We start from the raw sequence: 18718 nt of genomic DNA, 5'->3' as shown, positions 1-18718 counted from the left end.
GGCTCAGAGAAGGAAAGGTGGGATCTGCCCACACATGTAAAGTCGAACCTTCCAAGATAAAGCTATGGAGATGAATAGTTGGGGAGTGGGAGGATGAGTGGAGCTAAAAATAGGGGGTAACGTGTTTGGGGGTTAAGGCTGAAGTGAGGTTGGAGCGGCCTCCGGGAGGTGGGGAGGGGACTGGGAGCTAGGTCTGGGCGGGGCAGGTAGCAGAGGGAGGGGTGAGAGGAGTCAGGCTGGGCTGTCCCAGGCTGCGCCGATAGGAGCCCAGGCTTGTCCTTACGAGCCTGAAGGATTCCCTCTGCTTTTGGCACGGTCCGGGAACCGCCCGCGCAGGCAGCGGGGGTGAAGGGCCAGGGACGGAGAGGCGACCTGGAGTCCCCGTCCATGAAGAGGCCGAACAGAAGAGCTTGCTGCTGCTGCTGCCGGGCGTCCCGCCGCGCGCACTATGCTCCCTACTGCCCAGGGGACGCTGCCCAGGCATCGGCCCCGGCATCGCATCCCCCGCGGGAGCGGGAGGTGAGAGCCCAGGACCGGAGCTGGGCGGCGGCCGCAGAGGAGGAGGAGGCGGCGGCGGCGGCTTTGGCAGCAGCCCCGCCGCGGAAAAGGTAAGTGCCATGGGCACAGCGGGTGGGAAGGCCAGGAGGCCGAGGTGCCCAAGATTAGGGTAACGGTGCTAGGTTTGGGCAGGAATGCCAAGCTGAGTCTTCGCCCCGGGTGGGGATGGGGGGGGCGCAGATTTGGAACCGCCTAGGGAGAGAGGATGCGAAGACGAGTGGGTAACGCGAGCCATGGAGAGATGCTGAGCGCAGGGGATGAGCAGCCTGGGGGGAGTCGGAGGAGATGTAGGGGTGGCTTGGGCAGGATTTGACCCTGGGCAAGATCAGCCTCCCTCTTCAACCTTCAGCTGCTGAGACTGGCAGGCAAGGCTGAGGCTGAACCTGGCTGAAGGATGCCCAGGGAAAAGACGGGCGGGGAAGGCGGGGCACGTGGGATGGAGGTACAGAGACTCAATGTAGAAGATCGAAAATGTGTATGTGGAAAGAGTTGAAAGAGTGTGGCTGTCTCTTGCTCCCCTTCCCTTTTGGAATTTCTCATTGGGATGGCTGGGATGGGAACAATAGTCCCTCTTGGGTACCGAGACTCCTTTTTGCCAGTGTCTGTGGGAAGAAGAGCAAATTGAGCTGGTGCCAAAACTGAGTCTGCTAGCTGGTGGGGAGGCTGGTGCACAAAACGCACCACTAATCCTAACGCTTCTGTTGCTCTTTGTTCGACCACGGGTTCTTGTTAGGCGGATCCCCTCTGCGGGCACCGACTGGGGTTCAAAGAAGAGACGAATGTCTTATAGGGATTACTGCCTCTTGCTCAGTAAGCATTTCCCTTTATATTAAGAAATACCCCCTCTTCCTGTTAATCATCGAGGATAATTGGCTTCTAGGCCCAGCTCTACTATTAACTGGCTGTGTAAGCTTGGACAAGTCACTTTCTTCGTCTTGAAAAGTAAAGGGCAAAATCTCAACGGTCCTTTCCATATCTAAATCTCAATGACTAAATATTTGTTAGACACCCTGTACTCAGTCCTTTGACCTTTCAATAAACGGCGGCAGCTCCACACCTTGAACTCTATTTATCCCTTACCTCCTACTTTTAAGCTGTCATTGATGTCCACACAGAAGAGCAGGGATACTTGATAAGACCCACACGCATATTTTAAAAAAATATACCTTTCAGCTTGTTGCTTAAGAAAATATTAAGTGGAGGCAGCTAGGTGGCGCAATGGTTAGAGCACTGGCCCTGGACTCCAGAAGACCTGAGTTCAAATACAGCCTCAGACACTTGACGCTTACTAACGTGTGTGACTCTGGGCAAGTTATTACCATACACACACGCGCACACACAAACATTAAGCAAAGCAAATGGGTTAAACAAGTTTGACCCAGTATACTTGCTGAGATACCTTCTTTTGTTTGACTTTTTCATGGATTTCAAATTCATCAAATGAACTATGAAAGCAAAAAGTTGGTACTTTGAAATATATATGCATATGTATGCATCTCTATACATACACATATATAGTCACGATTAGTTACTGGTTTTTTTTTAATCTCAGGAAACAGATAAACATTTCATGAATATCACTAAAGGTTGTTTATTATCCTGCCCTTTAATTACAGTGAATAACTAGAAATATTCATTTTGCTAATTATTTTTTTTCTCTCAAACACAAGCAATTTTTTAAAGAATTTGAAATTTTCGTTTAACGTGGGTTGGGAAGTATTTCCTAGGACGATTTGGATTCTAAGGGAAAAAGTTGAACAACAAAAACCATATGTGAGCAACTACACACATTTTTAAGGTTTCTTGAGTATCCTGGGGTGTATACTTTTAATCTTGAAGGAAACACTTGGAGTATAATTTTAGAAGTTTGAATGCAAGAGATATAAGATTAAATAGGCAAGATTGAAAGATAGAACATTGGCTTTAGACCTGATAACACTTCCATCCACCTGCCGACCAAATTGTACTATTGATGCCCAGTTTAGCTCAGTGGGTGGGTAGAGCATGAAACTCTTCATCTCAAGGTCATGTACCAAGTTGGCAGTATGGCATTTTGGGGAGGCAGCATTGAGCAGTTCAGTTAGTATGGAATCTGGCATCAAAGGATTGGGTTAAAATTTGAGCTCTGCCGCTTGTTATCATTATGACCTTAGGGAAGTCATTATCTCTCTGGATCAGGTTGGTACAAATGATCTCCAAGTCCCTTTTTCCTTTTACCTCCTTTCATGGGAGTCAGTGTGGTTTGGTGGGAAATGTGATGGGTTTAATATCAGGGTACCTGTGTTCAAATCCTTTCTTTGCCATTTACTCCCCATGGAACCATGAACAAATCGCTGACCACCAGTTTACTCACCTATAAAAGGGAGGGGGGAGTTGTTGAACTAATATTGAGCTCTATTAAATTATATTGCATTATCATGTTATCAATATTAACATATTAAATTATATTGAACATTGAGCTCTATTAAATTACTCCTGAAGTCCCTTCCAATTCTAAATCTATGATTTTTTTGGTGCTAGTTTAGTTATAAAGATTCTTAGTTCTTTTGGTAGCAAACTGCATGGTAGAGCCATGCCCTCACCTATAAATCTTATACTCTCCAAGGCATCATTAAAAAGATGAAGCAAAGAGCTTGAAATGACTATTTCTCCATTCCTTAACACTTTTTCATACAGAATTGAAACACGTTACTATTTATGAAATATGTAGTTATGAAAATATGTATTTTTGAAATGTGTTATTTAGTTGTGTCCAACTCTTCATGACATGGGGTTTTCTTGGTGAAGATACTGGAGTGGTTTGCCATTTTCTTCTCCAGTTCATTTTACAGATGAGGGAACTGAGGCAAACAGGATGAAGTGACTTTTCCAGGGTCACACAGCTAGTAAGTGTCTGAAGCCAGATTTGAACTCAATAAGATGACTCTTCCTGCCTTCAGGCCTGGTGCTCTATCCATGGCGCCACCTACCTGCCCCTATATTTATGAAATATACACACACACACACACACACACACACACACACACACACACACATGAACACACAGAAGTTGGTTGACATGACAATTGGTTGTTAGAGCTAAATATGAATTAAGAGATCATCTATAGATGATCATTTTATAGGTGAGGAAACTAAGATAAACAGAGATGAATTGATTTCTTCTTCAAGGTCACACTGGTAATAAATGGTAGAGCTAGGACTAGAATTCAATTACTGAGCATTTATTAAGCACTTACTGTGTGTCTGGTGTTCTAACTTCAAATCCAGTCAGTCATTTTACAGTTGAAGAAACTGAGGCAGACAGAGATTAAGTGACTTGCCCAAGGTCACACAGCTAGTAAGTGTCTGAGGTCATATTCGAACTCAGGTCTTCCTCACTCCAGGCCCAGTGCTCCATGCACTATGGCGCCATCTAGCTACTTTAGTAGTAATTCACTAAATATGAAAAGGTATGCACTATTAATGTCTTTTTATATTTTGGTCACAAATGCATTTTTAAAGTCCTATGCACATTCCTTATTACCTATTTTCATGGAAGGATGAAGTAACAGTACTTAATGAATTCTGCAAAACGTATTCATGAATTTCTTGTGATGTCACCAAAAAAGGCATTAATAGTGTAAAATAGTGATAATAATAGCAGCTACCTCAGGGTTGTTTTAAGGATCAAATGAAATAAGATTTGTATAAGCCTTAGGGCATAGTAGGCATAAATGCTACTATAAATAAAAGAAAATGTCTGTTTCCTTTCTTCCTTCCTTCTTGACCATCTAAGTCTGGTCTTTTAAAATGTTAATTTTAACTGTTTACTAGTAAAAGGAAGAACAATGCAGAGTATTCATACTAACAGATTATTCAAAAATAATACACATGAATATTTTGAATGGATCATATGATGTTTATAAGGAGCATATTTATTTTTCTATTTATTAGGCTAGTGGTAAAATCTCATTCCATTTCCTAAACGTGCAACAGCTGATAGCCCAGCAGTCTCCTGGGTGACATTGTAGGAGTAAAAATTTGACCTGAATAATCCACAGATTCACACTATGGGGGGAGGGGAGGTGTCAAAAATTTTCCATCCTTTGGAATGCCCCTGAATCTTCCCTAAGCCATGAATTGAAAAGTCGTGTTGCTGAGAGTGGCTGCCCATAGTAACCCCAATTATATCGGTGACTTGAATTGGACTAGATGGGAGCTGAAGTCCGTTTCTGGCCTCTACCAGAACCACATAGAACTTGAGAAGTGAATAAGGACCTTGGAGGTCACCCAGCTCCCCCAACCTTCTCCTCTTCCAAAGGAGGGTACTGTGGCCCAGAGAGGTGAATTAATCTAGTTGTTAGCAAGGTGAGGACTAGGACTTCGTCTACCTTCTAAATCTCTGTCCAGTGCCATCTTACCTACTGGTACTTATTGATTTGGGCATGTGGGTGCCCCAGAAGGGGTACTACAATATTTCATAATGATTCATTTTCACCAGTTTCCCATCTTTGGGCATATTTCCTTTTTTTCCTCATTTTGTTCATAAGGAAGAAATGAGAATGAATCTCCCTCCCTTCTTTACAGAGCTAGGGCTCTATTGTTGTACATAGCATTGTGTTAGTTTTGCTGAAATGCCTTTTTTGCATTTCTTTGTTACTGTGGCTGTTCGCTGTCTAGGGAAGCCTGGAAGGATATTTTCAGCAATGAAGGTGATTTACAAAACAAAAGCTAACAATAATTTTTTAAAAAATTTAAATTTGTTTTCTTTTCATTTTCTTTTTTAAGTTTGAGGAAAATGTCATGTTTGTGAATTAGCTCCATCCATCTCAAAAGATCACCAACTCTTGAATATTGAGTTCTATAACCTAAAACTAGATTTCTTTGGATTTGTCTTTAAACTCAAGTAGTTAAAAAAAAACATTTGAAGGTCAATGCAGAGAAATTCATGTGATATAAAAGGAAAGGTTCTGAAAGTGTACAACAACTCTGTTCTCTTGTGACCCTGAAAATGAAGCATTGGGTACCCTCCCTGCACATTCACCATGGAAGTTCAAGCTAACAGTCATCAAGAGAGTGTGTAAAAAAGGTAGAAGAATGCTACATTTTCAGGTTAGTGAAAGAATGAGGGCGTTGCATGCTTCAGAATAGAATTTGGGACAGCGTTCAGGAGGGAGACAAAGAATTACAGCAAACCGTTAGGCACACACACATATACATTCACACACACACACACACACACAGCGACTGGGCATGTGTGTACAACAACATTTGCACACATAATTATAGGACACCTTCTCCCAACTCCAGCCCAGTGGAGCAGAACTAGAGAAAAAGACAAGCAAAAATTGTCACAATAAATTCTGTTGCACATAGGATGCAGACAGAAGCGATAACATATTTTAGCAACATCCTAATTACCAAAAATATTGTTGCATATTCCATCTGCTGAAGTCCATATTGCTAGGTAAACCTTAACTCCAAAACCTCAAAGTATTCTGCTCTGAATTCATAACCTGAATATTAACAAGGAGGATTTTTCCCAGCTGCACTTATTTTTAGAAGGAAACAAAAAAATGACCTTGCTGGTGATTAAGTGGACTTTATTTGAAGAATATGCCCAGTATGATGGACAGAATGATTTAATGACCATGCTGCTTCTCATTCCTTTAATTTCATTATAAATTCAATTCAGTTTAATTCAGGAAACATATATTCAGAGGTCATCTGGTGCTCTTAGGTGCCAGGCACTTGCTAAGTGCTGGGGATAACAAAGACAAAAGTAAAATAAGTATTTGCCCTTGAGGAGCTTACCTTCTTCTGTGTGTGTGTGTGTGTGTGGGAAGTATATGTAAATGTACACACATATGTATACATATATAAGTGTGCATATGTGTGTATATGTTTGTGTATGTCTATCAAGGGCAGCTAGGTGGCACAGTGGATAGAGTGCTAGATCTATCTAGAGTCAGAAAGATTCATCTTCCCTAGTTCAAATCTGGCCTCAGATGCTTACTAGTTGTGTGATCTAGGCAAGTCACTTCACCCTGTTTGCCTCAGTTTCCTCAAATGAGCTGGAGAAGAAAATGGCAAACCACTTTGCCAAGAAAATCCCAAATGGGGTCTCAGAGAGTCAGACATGACTGAAAAAGGACTGAACAACAACAAATCTATCTGTCTGTCTGTCTGTCTATCTATCTATCTATCTATCTATCTATCTATCTATCTATCTATCTATCGATCCATCTGTTCAGCCCTAGTGTTTCCCCTGAGTTCTAGGCCTGCATTACCCATTGCCTGTCAGATATTTTGAACTGAATGTCTTTATCTCAAACTGAACACAACCAAAATGAATTCATTACTCTTTTCCCATAACCCACCGATCTTCTGAACTTTTTAAATTCCATCAAAGACATCCTCATCCTTCTGGTTACCCAGATTTGCAACCTTAGAGTTGTCCCAGCCTCCTTACTCTCCCTCACTCCACTTATCCAATTAGTAGCCAAGTCTTGTTGACTAGACCTCCACAGCATCTCTTGCATCCCTCACCTCTCCTCTTATGTCACAATCACACTAATTCAAGCCCCCTCACCTTTCACCTGGGGTATTTCGGTTTATTTTCTTTCTCAAGTCTTTTCTCTCTTGTCTGTCCACCAAAGTGATTTTCATAAAGCACAGACCTGATTATATTATTCCCCAGCTCAATAAATGAAAGGCTCTCTATTTACAGATACAAACTCTCGCCCTTTTGGCATTTAAAGCCCTTCGTAATTTGCCTCCAATCTCATTTTCCAGCCTTATTATATGTTATTGTTCTTCATGTTTTCTACAGTTCAGCCAAATGGGGCTTTTTGCCCATCTTTACAGAGGGCCCTCCATCTTCCATATCCATATCCTGGCTCTGGGCATTTTCTCTGGCTGTCCTCATGTTTGGAATGCCCTCCCTTCTCAGCTCTACCTACTAGTTTTCATTAAGTCCCAACTAAAATTCCATCTTCTACAGGAATCCTTTCCCAACCCCTCTTAATTCTAGGGCCTTCTCTCTCTTAATTATTTTTTGTCTATCCTCTATGTATCTTATTTGTACATGTTTGTTTCCTTATTTTCTCCCCCATTAGACTGTGAGCTCCTTGAGGTCAGGGATTGTCTTTTACTTCCTTTTGTATCCCTAGTGCTTGGCACAGTGCCTGACACAGAAGGGTTTAATGAATGTCTATTGACTAATTGTTATGTGCCCCTCAGGGTTCTAGACTGTCCTAAAGGGGTGGGGGGCTTCCTTCTCTACTGCCATCAGCTTGAGCCCATACCAGCTATATTGCCCCCATTTTTAGGTCACAGTGGTTTCATTTTCATTTAGCTTTTACAAATGGGTAATTACTTGGAAGATAGAACAAAGTAAATAGATTTCTTCCTAATATTTTGAGGGCATGATCTTCCTAAGGGTAAAGAAAGGTGGAAGCATAGAGAGTGCCCCACCTGCATGTAGTGGGAAGTCTCCTCGATGGGTGTCCTGTTCCCCCAGGTAAGGCTGATACTGTGGCTATCGGTAGATAACATAGGAAGTTGTTCTGACTGCATCAAGTACCTGGCCCCATCTTTTAAGGGAGTTCTATTCAGCACAACAATTCAGAACATTCCCATCACCTCCAGTTCCACTCACTTTCTTTGGTGCCTTTGATTGTCGAGATCTGAGCAGAAACCCATTCAATCCAAAAGAAAGATCTGCCTGTTTAGGCCAGTGTTAACATTTGTTAAAGCCTTTTAATGGGTTCAGACTTAGGCAAACAGAAAAAACCATGGGATTTAAAGGTTAGAGCCGCATGCAACCAGGAACATGTCCACAGAGACAGTTACATTTGATAGTTTTTACTCTTCTAGAGAACTTTGCTTTTAAAAGATATCTACTTAAAGGCAGCATGGCATAAGACTTCAAGCAATAATAATTAGCATTTATAGGGCACTTCAAGGTTTACAAAGCCCCTTACATATGTTAACTCATTTGATCCTTATAATAACCCTGTGATTATAGGTGTTCCCCACTTGACAGACAAGGAAACTGAGGCACAGAGAGACATTAAGTGACGGCCCAGGGTCACCCAGCTAGGGAGCGTCTGAAGCAAGATTTGCACTAAATTCTTCCTAATTCTAAGTCTTTGGCTCCATCTACTCCATTACTCAACCACCTCTGAATGCAAGAAAGTTGTTGTTCAGTTGTTTTACAGTTGTGTTTGACTCTTTGTGATCCCGTTTGGGGTTTTCTTGGCAAAGATACTGGAGCAGTTTGCCATTTCCTTCTCCAGCTCATTTTACAGATGAGGAAACTGAGGCAAGCAGGGTTAAGTGACTTTCCCAGGGTCACACAGCTAGTAAGTGTCTGAGGCCAGATTTGAACTTGGGAAGATGAATCTTCCTGACTCCAAGACTGGCACTCTATCTGCTGTAACACCTAGACCTGAGTTCAAATCCTGCCTCAGACAATAGCTGTGTGATCCTGGGCAAATCACTTAACTCTTCTGTGCCTTACTTTTCTATTCTGTTGTTTTTCCTCCTTCCTTCTCAAAGAGGACCAATGACATCAGGAAGGTGACGTCTTAACTTGCAAGTGAATTAGATTTAAGTGAGGTAGGGCTGTGCAAAGTCATCAGCCTCACCCTCTCTTCCAAAGTCATCAGAGTCCACTGGCAAGACATAGGTAAAGACTGCTGGCGATGGCCCTAGACGCAGTGGGAGACCCTGGCCCGGTCTCTGCCCGGTCTCGGTTTATCTGAGGCAATGCCCATTCAATAATTACAGGCTAGGTAAAAATTGAAAATGAGGGTGTTGGACTTAGCCTCCAAGGTCACTTCTAGCTCTATTCTATGATCCTGTGATTGCCCTCCTTCCAGGCAGATGCCGGTTCTTAAAACTGTTGCCTTTCAACATTAGGTATAAGATTTGATTCTATTTTTATTTTTAAAAAATATTTCTTTCTTTTTCTACAGTGTCATGGAAATGCCCATGAGTCAGTAGCATCTTTTCCCAACATAGCTATAAAATAACTTATTGATCTTGGATTTATCCAGTTGTTCTGGACATCATCCAGATGTTTTGGCTGTCATCCAGTTGTTTTGGATGTCATCCAGATGTTTTGGACATCGTCCAGCTGTCTTGGATGTTGTCCAGATGGTTATCAAAATTCAAAAGTGTTTCATAGGTTCTGCTGTCTAAGAGAGATGCTTCTGCTTTTCAGCTAGACTACCCAGTACAGGTATTCGGTAGCACCATCGTAAAAGCCGCCTGAGTGTTTAAATTTACCTTACCCATGGGGAATCCCCAGAGGGAGATCCAGGAAGGTGAGTGGTCTTATGCTTATGATCACTCCGCTGCTTTATCTGTCTGGGAGCTGGTCCCCAGAGCCCCTCACTGACCAAAGACTCCCTATATCCCTCCACATAGTGCTTAATAAATATTTATTGACTGACTGTGTGATAATGGGCAAATCATATAACCTATTCAAGCCTCACTTTCCTCATCTGTAAAATGGGAATAATAATACCTGTAGTACCTATCTCATAGGGTTGTTGTGAGGTCCAAAATGAGATAATGTATATAATAATACTTTTCAAACTTAAAAGTGCTCTATAAATTTCATTTATTATTATATTTCTGTCTAGTACATAGTAATAAATCATTAAAAACCTGAGTTATGTGCTATTTTCTTTTTTAAAATTTTATTTATGGTATGTGCTATTTTCAAGGAAGAGGGCATGAGATAATGAAAAATAACTCTCTTTTTCCACAGCCCAAGCTATATGGTTGCCATTCTAATTCAGGGAGAAAGGGGATGTCAGCAAAAAACAAAGAAAAAACAAAACAAAACAAAACCACCAGAGGGAGGCAGCAGTGAGCAGTCTTGGCTCTTGCTTGTGGAAGAAAGGGTATTAATGATGTGCCATATAGTGCCTTGGGCTTTGCTCTGGCTCACTGATGGGTTTTCAAATCTTGCACTAAAAACTAGCATTGGTAAAGTACTTTCAAGTTTGGAAAGCACTTTATATACGGTCAGGTGACACAGTAAATAGAGTGTTAGACCTGGAATCAGAAAAACCTGAGTTCAAATCCTGACTCAGACACTTAGCTATGTGTCACTAAACCTTTCTCAGCTCCAGTTTCTTCATCTGTATAATGCGGACAGTGTTGTTGTGAGGATAAAGCAAGATCATAATTGCACAGTGCTTTTCAAATCTTAAAGTTTTATTATTATGTCATATCCTATGATCCTTATGACAAATCTAAGAATTAGGTGTCATTATAATCCATTATTATAATATACATTACATATTTATATATTATTATATAATATATTTATACATCTATTATATACTATATTCACATGAATATTTATAAATTTTCATTTACAAATGTAAATATGTCTATAAATATATTTTATAAATACATATAAATATAGAATATGTATTTATAAATATTAAAACTGAGGCACAAAGTGACTTGTTGAGACTTCCATAGTAAGTGTCTGAGGCTGGATTTGAACTCAGGTCTATGCAGACACCCAGTCCACCACTCTCTCTCCCTTGTACCATCTAGTTGCCTGTATTCTAGGATCTTCTCCAAAGCTGATCACCACTGCAGTCAGGCTTTCCAGGTGTCACACTCTGGACAGTTCAGAGGGTGGGTAAAATCCTTCTCTTTGTCATGCTTCGTGCCTGTCCAGAATGTATCATTTAAAGAAATAGTGAAAGTTTAGAGAGAGAAGTAGAGTCAGCATGGCCTCATCACTTCCTTTATCAGTAGGCTTATTAAAATGTAGAACAGGGACTTTCTACAGCTTTAGTTCACCTAAATATTAGCAAACCATTTGTTAAAGTCTCTAATACTTGTGGGAAAGATGGAGAGGGGTGGGAGATATAATGGCACAATTAGCTCTACCTAGAACTGGTTGAATGCATGCAACCAAGAATAGCAGGTGGTCTCCAATGAAGTACCCCCGTGATCTGAGCTCGGTCCTGGGCTATTTAGCAGTTTTACCAATGACTTGGCTAACGATATAGATGACACGCTCATTAAATGTACAGATGACCCAAAGTTAGGAAGGGATAGCTGGCCCACTAGAGGAGAGATTTAGGACTGTAGAGGACCTTGACAGGCTGGAACATTTGGGATCAGTCTAATAAGATGAAATTCAACAGGTATAAATGTAAAGCCTTATACTTGGATTTAAAAAATCAACTTTGACCAAATGGAGAGAAGTGGTTACCCAGCACTTTGTTCAGAAAATATCTCTGTGTCTTGGTGGGTTTTAAGTTCAGTAAGAGTTAACGGTGTGACCTAGCAACCAATAAACAAAAATTAACGTAGCCTTATGCTGCATTAATAGAAGAATAGTGACAGAGTAAATGAAGTAATACCACTGGTTTCCTTTTCTGTGTAAAAGGGGCAAATGATACCTGTAGTCAGGAAAGTGCTGTTAAATGTTTGTTTTTTGTTAAATCGTGTCTGACTCTTTGTGACTCCATTTGAGGTTTTCTTGGCAGAAATACTAGAGTAGTTTGCCATTTCCTTTTCTAGCTCATTTTACAGATGAGGAAACTGAGGCAAACAGGGGGAAGTGATTTACCCAAGGTCATAAAGCTAGTAATTGTCTGAGGTCAGATTTGAACTCAGGGAGATAAACCTTCCTCATTCAGGGCCTAGCGCTGTGTGCACTAGTGCCACTGAGCTGCCCAGACACACTTTTTAAGTTAATCTGAATTATTAGTACTTTTCTTAAGTAAGCCTGGACAACTGACAAAACAATGAATCAAGCCCTGATTGGTACCATTTCTAGTACCTACATCATAGGATTGTTGTATAGATCAATTGGAATGAGGTACAAGGTGTCCCAAAAGTCTTAATGTGATTTTGAAGCTTCTGTGGCTTTTTACATAGTTTATATAAAGCTTATGAGTTTAAGCTTTGATGGTTTAAAACTGTGCTCAGTCCTCTGGGATACACTGTGTGTAAAACACTTCATTAACCTTGGAGCGCTATGTAAATGTTAGCTGTTACTCTTTTTTCGTCCCTGGTGTGATCACGTCTAGAATATTGCATGTAGTTCTGGCAAGCGCGTTTTGGGGAGGACCTGAAATGTCTGAATGTAACCAGAACCCAAACTATTCAGGCTTTTCTGAGAAGATTAATCAGGGCAAGGAAGGGATTTGAAACCATGACCTATGACGTACAGTTAAAGGAACAAATCACTTAGTGTTTTGGGGCCCATATTCCTTCACCTTTAAAACAAGATTGTTTGGACCAACCAGATGGCCTCTAAGGGCACGTCTAGATTTAAACTTGCTATCCTATGAACTGAGATTTCGATTGGAAAAGGAAAGACTGCACTATCTGAAATGTCAAATATTTGGAAATTCAAATATTTGCCATTGTCCTGTGACTTAGGCATGACTACAGTTAGTAACAAACAAGCATTTATTAAGAACCTACTATGTTCAAGACCCTGTGCTAAGTGCTGGGGATAAAAAGAAAGGCACAAATCATTCCTGCCCTCAAGGAGCTTCCATTCTAATGAAGGAGACAACATGCAAACATCCATGTGCAAAAAAAGAGATCGACAGAGACAGTCCTGTATATTGGAATTGACCATTTCAGAGGGAAAGGCACTAGCATTGCAGGGAAAGACTTCTTGCAAAAGGTAGGATTTTAACTGAGACTTGAAGGAAGCCAAGAGGTGGAGATGAAGAGGGAAAGTATTCCAGCAATAGGGGATGGCTGGTGAAAATGCAAAGAGTTGGGAGATGGAGAATATCCTTGGAGGATAGCAAGGAGGTCAGTGCCACTGGACTTCAGAGTACTTTGTGTGGAGGGGAGGAAAGTATAAGAAGACTGGAAAGGCAGGTAGGGGCCAGATAGGAAGGGCTGTAAAGGCCAAACAGAAGGTTTTCTATTTGATCCTAGAAATAATAGAGAGCCACTGGAGTTTATTAAAAGGTGGTGGAGGCAGTGAGGGCCAAGCTGAGATTATGTAATACAAATTTGTAGAGGACCTAGTTAGCAGTTGTTAATTCTTTTCCAGCTTTCTATAGCAGCATGAGGAGCAAAAGAAGCAGATGCTGGGAGTAATCAGCAGTAGGATGAGGGGCCGGGGACTCAGGAATAGCGTTAATATCAAGTTGAAATGATTCACCAAAGAGTCCTGATAGGAAAGGGAGAAAAGTGTAGACTGGGAAAGAACTGAGTGGTGGAAGGATTGGAGGTTGTGGAGATCACGGAGAACAGAGCTAGAGGTTGTAAGGCATGATAATGGAATGGTGGAAAATATGATCAGATAAAGGAATTTCAGATTCATGAATGTAGATATGGAATGATGATAAGATTAAGTTTAGGACTATCTCTGTGTGTTGCTGAGGAATAGATCATGGGAAAAAAGTAAATTGAGGAACTGGAAAGTTTGGGTATTTGAGAGCATATCAATATGTATGTTGAAGTCCCCTAGTAAGAAGGCAGGAGTGGGAAAGGGAGAAACACCAGGAGCCAGGCATTGAACTTGCTAAGAAGGAAGGGGAATGGGGCAGCTAGGTGGTGCAGTGTATAGAGCATCGGCCCTGGAGTCAGGAGGACCTGAGTTCAAATCTGGCCTTAGACACATAATAGTTCCTGTGTGATTCTGGGCAAGTCACTTAACCCCAATTGCCTTACTGAAAAAAAAACCACAAAAAACAGAAGGAAGGGGAATGACTTGGGAGCTGGTAGATAACACCTACCAGAATCCTGACTGGGTAATAAATATGGATTGAATGAATCTTAAAGGAAAAGAGGTCACTGAGTGATAGTGGTAGAGGGAGCATCTGAAAGTGGCAATGGGGACCAAAGACAATCCCCCCGTCAGTAATGCCAGGTTATGAGTAAATACAACTGGTGCTAGAAATTGTGGCCAGGGATGCTGCGGTCATGAGGAGACAACTAGGTCTCAGTGATTGACAGGGGATGAAAGGAATGAGGAAGGAAATGGTTTAAGATGAAAGTAAGTATGTTGCCTATGAAGCAGTAGAATGAGTTGATAGATCTGGATTGGGATGTTGGGGAGACTTGGTTGAGTGGGATGGAAATAAGAGAAAAGGAATCAAGGGACAGGGAATAGGGGTTGTATAATGACAGCTAGGGGTTCAGAATCTTTGGGAAGGAGTAAATATGACAACGAGGTAGTATGTTTACTGTCAAGGAATGAATTCAAGCAGATTCTTGTCCAGGTGGACTAGGCAGGCCAGAGAATAAGCCAGCACTAGAGAGTAAGCAGCATGGCGGAGCTTTCTCATGATGTGCAGGTTCCAGTCAGGGACTCACCAGTTATGAGTCAGCCTCAGCTTTGGCATCCTTGGATGCCAGGCGGCTGGTGTGCAGGTTTCAGGAGGCAGAACAAGAACCAAAGAGTAGAAACTGTAAGGAAGCAAATTTGAGCTCAGGATAAGGAAGGACTTCCTAATGGTTAGAGCTAATAGTCATAGGATGGATTCTATGAGGAGGTGAATTCCTTTCAATTATACTGTAGAAGATAGGATGGGTACTAAGGGGTTGGATTAGATGACATAATAAAATTCCCTTTAATGCAAAGAACCTATGAATAACTTCTTACAGAAGTTACTTGGCAGCTTCTTGCATCCCAGTTACTCATGCCTTTTTTTAAAAAAAGAATAAAACAAAAGATAATTGCACACGAAACTGCAAATCTATTATGTATGACTTGCTATTTATTTTAAATATATAATAAAATTGTCATGGAACTTATTTTTCCTTTTTGTTTCTTCCCTCCCCATGCCCTACCCTAGAGATGGCTACCATTAGACACAAATATATGTGTGTGTGTGTGTGTGTGTGTGTGTGTGTGTGTGTATTTAGTCATTCTATATTTATCGGTTCTTTCTCTGGATGTAGGTAGTATCTTCCTTCATAGGTCCTTTACAATTCATTTTAGCCATGCCTTTCCTCTCACCTGTCCCCTTATCTGCTCAGATTTGCTGATGAGTTACACATTCAAACCCTAAGACAAATTCCGCTCACAGGTCCTCAAATATGATTGGAGGGGACCATTTATATATGACTCCTCCATGATGGACGTGGACAGATGAGATGGAGATACCATGGGATATACACTTATATTTACATTTTCACCCTAGGACCATGGAGGCAAGAGTCTCTGACTTGTTATAACCACCTTTTTGTTGATCCCCAGGGCCAGAAGTAGAAATAATATTTTTATGTACATGCCACTTCTTCCATACAATAAAAGTTTCATTCAAAATGTGGGGGATGGGATTTTTAAATGGGCTAATGGAACTTATTATGTTAAGGGATCCTCTAGTGATCATTTTTGTAATGCTTATGATTGCCCCCTAACTCATTGGTGTATTTATCAAGGTTTTCATGTCTTGGTTTGCTTCAATAAGGGTATAATTGTATTGAAAAATAATCCTGTGCTACTTCCCCCTTTTGTGGTCAAGAAATATCTAAAGTTTGTGTAATACACTCCTAATGCCTGGAAGGAAGAAGAGGATAATCAAACTATCTTCTGAACTCAGGCAGATACAGTATTAAATTCCAGGCCCCACGTTTAAGGAAGAACACCGACAATCCAGAAACTAAGAGGAAGGAGACCAGGATGCTGAGAGAACTGGAGATAGTGATGATGATGATGATAGCAACAAACTGTCACGTAGCATTTACTCCGTGCCAGATACCGTGCTCAGCACTTTACAATCCTCACAGATCCCCACAACAGCCCTGGAGGTAGGTGCTGTTATTATCCTCATTTTACAAATGAGGAAACTGAGGCAAGCAGGGGTTAAGAGAATCGCTTAGGGTCACCTATCTAGTGAATGTCTAGGGCCATCTTTAAACTCAGGTCTTCTTGACTTGAAGCCCAGCGCTCTATGCACTATGGCGCCACCTAGCAGCCGTAGGAAGAACTGCTAGAGGAATAATATTTAAAACTTGGGAGAAGAGCTGATATAGGCGGTGAGAGAGTCTCCTCTTTCTCCTCTGCCTCTCTACGGTTTCTACCCATCGTTCGTAGTTCTGCTCTCTGGGACCCAGATTAACTTGATGTTAGGGAAACCTGTCCCTCGTTAGAGATGTTCAAAAGCAGAACAGACTGCTTTGGAGGGCAATGAGCTCCTTATCGCTGGAGGTGTTCACAGGAAGACTAGAAAAACGCTATGGTGGAAGAGATTTCTGTTCAGCTGTGGGTTGGCTGGTTGATCTCGATGGCCCCTTCTAACTCTGTGATTCTAGGGGGGACAGCCTGCCCAGGTGCATCGCCTCTGCAGCCTTTGACCAGGCTCTCTGGCCAGACTATGAAAGCACTCAGGAAGTGTCATCAAGGCAGCAGCTGTTGCTGAGTTTGTGACGGGGCCATAATTGCTCTTTGCTGCTCTCCGTGCCTGACGTCTCAGGTACTCTGCAGCACCCCCTGACACATGAGTTCCCTAGGGACACAAAGAACACAGTGGGACATAAATAGACACACAGGAAAAGTCTCTCAGGAAATGCCAGACCTCCTCCACCATTCTCTGCTCCCTTGCTGCACCCACAACCGTGCTTGAACCTTGCTGCTCGGCCGTAAAGAGGTCTCACCTGGCTCTAATCCATCAGCAAGACAGTCCACTCTGTGGTTTCAGCCTAAGGGCCAACTTAGGAACACCGGCTCAGATGTTCTCAACCCCACAAGCATCTATTAATAGTCTACAATATGGAAGACACTCTAGGATAAGTCCTGGGGTTACAAAGACAAAAAGTAAGACAAATTGATGAGATGAAGGGCCATTCCCCAACGGATTGATGGTTGAGGGACATGAAGCAGCATTTTTCAAGATAGAAAGCTGTTTCTAGCCACATGAACAAAAATGTTCCAAATCACTAGTGATTAGAGAACTGAAAATTAAGGCATTTCTGAGGCTCTACTTAATACCTATCAAATTGGTAAAATTTACCAAAAAAAGAAAATGACAAATGTTGGCAGATCTGTGGGAAAACAGGAACGGTAATGTACCTTTAGAGCTGTGAATTGGACCAGCCCTTTTGGAAAGCAAATTGGAGTTATATCCCCAAAGTTACTAAACGGTATGCCCTTTGACCTAGACCAGGAGTGGAGAACCAGCAGCCTTGAGGCCATATGTGGCCTTCTAGGTCCTTGGGTGTGGCCTTTTGACTGAGTCCAAGTTTTACAGAACAAATCGTTTCATTAAGGGGATGAGTTCTGTGAAGTTTAGATTCGGTCAAAGGGCTACGCTTGAGGACCTAGAGGGCCATGTGTGGCCTCAAGGCCGCAAGTTCCCCACCCCGACCTAGACATACCACTACTAGGCCCATACCCCAAAGGGATCAAACAAAGAAGAAAAGTTCCTATGTGTACAAAAATACTTATAGTGACTTTTTTGTAGCAGTAATTAAAAACTAGGGAGTCCCCATCAATTAGGGAATAGCTGAACAAATTATGGCATATTAATAACATAATGCAATATTATTGGATGAAGTGCATGGTTTGAGAGATACCTAGAAAGACTTGTTTGAATTGACGCAGAATAAAGTGAGCGAAACCAGGAGAACAAGTTATACTAAAATATTAATACTGCAAACGTGAAGAGTTCTGAAATATTTAATCAACTAGATCAACTAGAAGTTCAGAGAACTAAGGATGGAGAATGCTACTTACCTCATGCTTAGAGAGATGCTAGAGAGAGGATATACTAATATGGAAAATGAGAAACACATTTTTGGATGTGGCCAATGTGGGATTTGTTATTCTTGACTATGCTTATATGATACAAAGGTTTTGTATTTATTTTTTTAAGTGGGGGTGGAGAGGTAAGAGGAAGAAAAAACAAACGCCTTACTATTTTCTATTTTGTTTTTCTTTCTTGTGGTTTTTTTCCCTTTTATTCTGATCCTTCACAACATGACTAATGTGGAAATATGCATAATATAATTGTACATATATAACCTATATCAGATTGTTTGCCATCTTGGAGAGGGGGGAGGGAAGGGAGGGAGGGAAAAAAAATTTGGAACTCAAAATCTTATGTAAGTGAATATGGAAAACTATCTTTACACACAACTGAAAAAAATAAAACACTATTAAGTGGGAAAATAATTTTTAAAAATTTTAAAAGGAAAAAACCCAAATGCTTGATAATGA

At 41.4% G+C, this 18718-nt stretch overlaps 1 protein-coding gene across 3 annotated transcripts in view; it reads left to right on the top strand.

Annotated features, from left to right (window-relative positions):
• The first annotated feature begins 345 nt into the window (after window positions 1-345).
• Window positions 346-18718, top strand: part of PDE4DIP (phosphodiesterase 4D interacting protein) — a 279980-nt gene continuing 261607 nt past the window's right edge. For 2 of the 3 annotated variants that reach the window (XM_021003403.2, XM_021003385.2), the window contains exon 1: window positions 590-608. Coding sequence is in view for 1 of the 3 variants with exons in the window: in XM_078154931.1 (XP_078011057.1) it covers window positions 388-608 (221 nt within the window). In the remaining 2 variants the exon portion in view is untranslated. Of the gene's footprint in view, window positions 609-18718 lie in introns of all 3 variants that reach the window. The other variant, XM_078154931.1, reaches the window with a different exon arrangement.

This window comes from Phascolarctos cinereus, unplaced genomic scaffold, assembly GCF_003287225.1.
Source record: "Phascolarctos cinereus isolate Bilbo 61053 unplaced genomic scaffold, phaCin_HiC Scaffold_5;HRSCAF=322, whole genome shotgun sequence".
Classification (NCBI taxonomy): Eukaryota; Metazoa; Chordata; class Mammalia; order Diprotodontia; family Phascolarctidae; genus Phascolarctos; species Phascolarctos cinereus.
The sequence above is the reverse complement of the archived record's forward strand: the minus strand, read 5'-3'. Positions and strand labels throughout refer to the sequence as shown.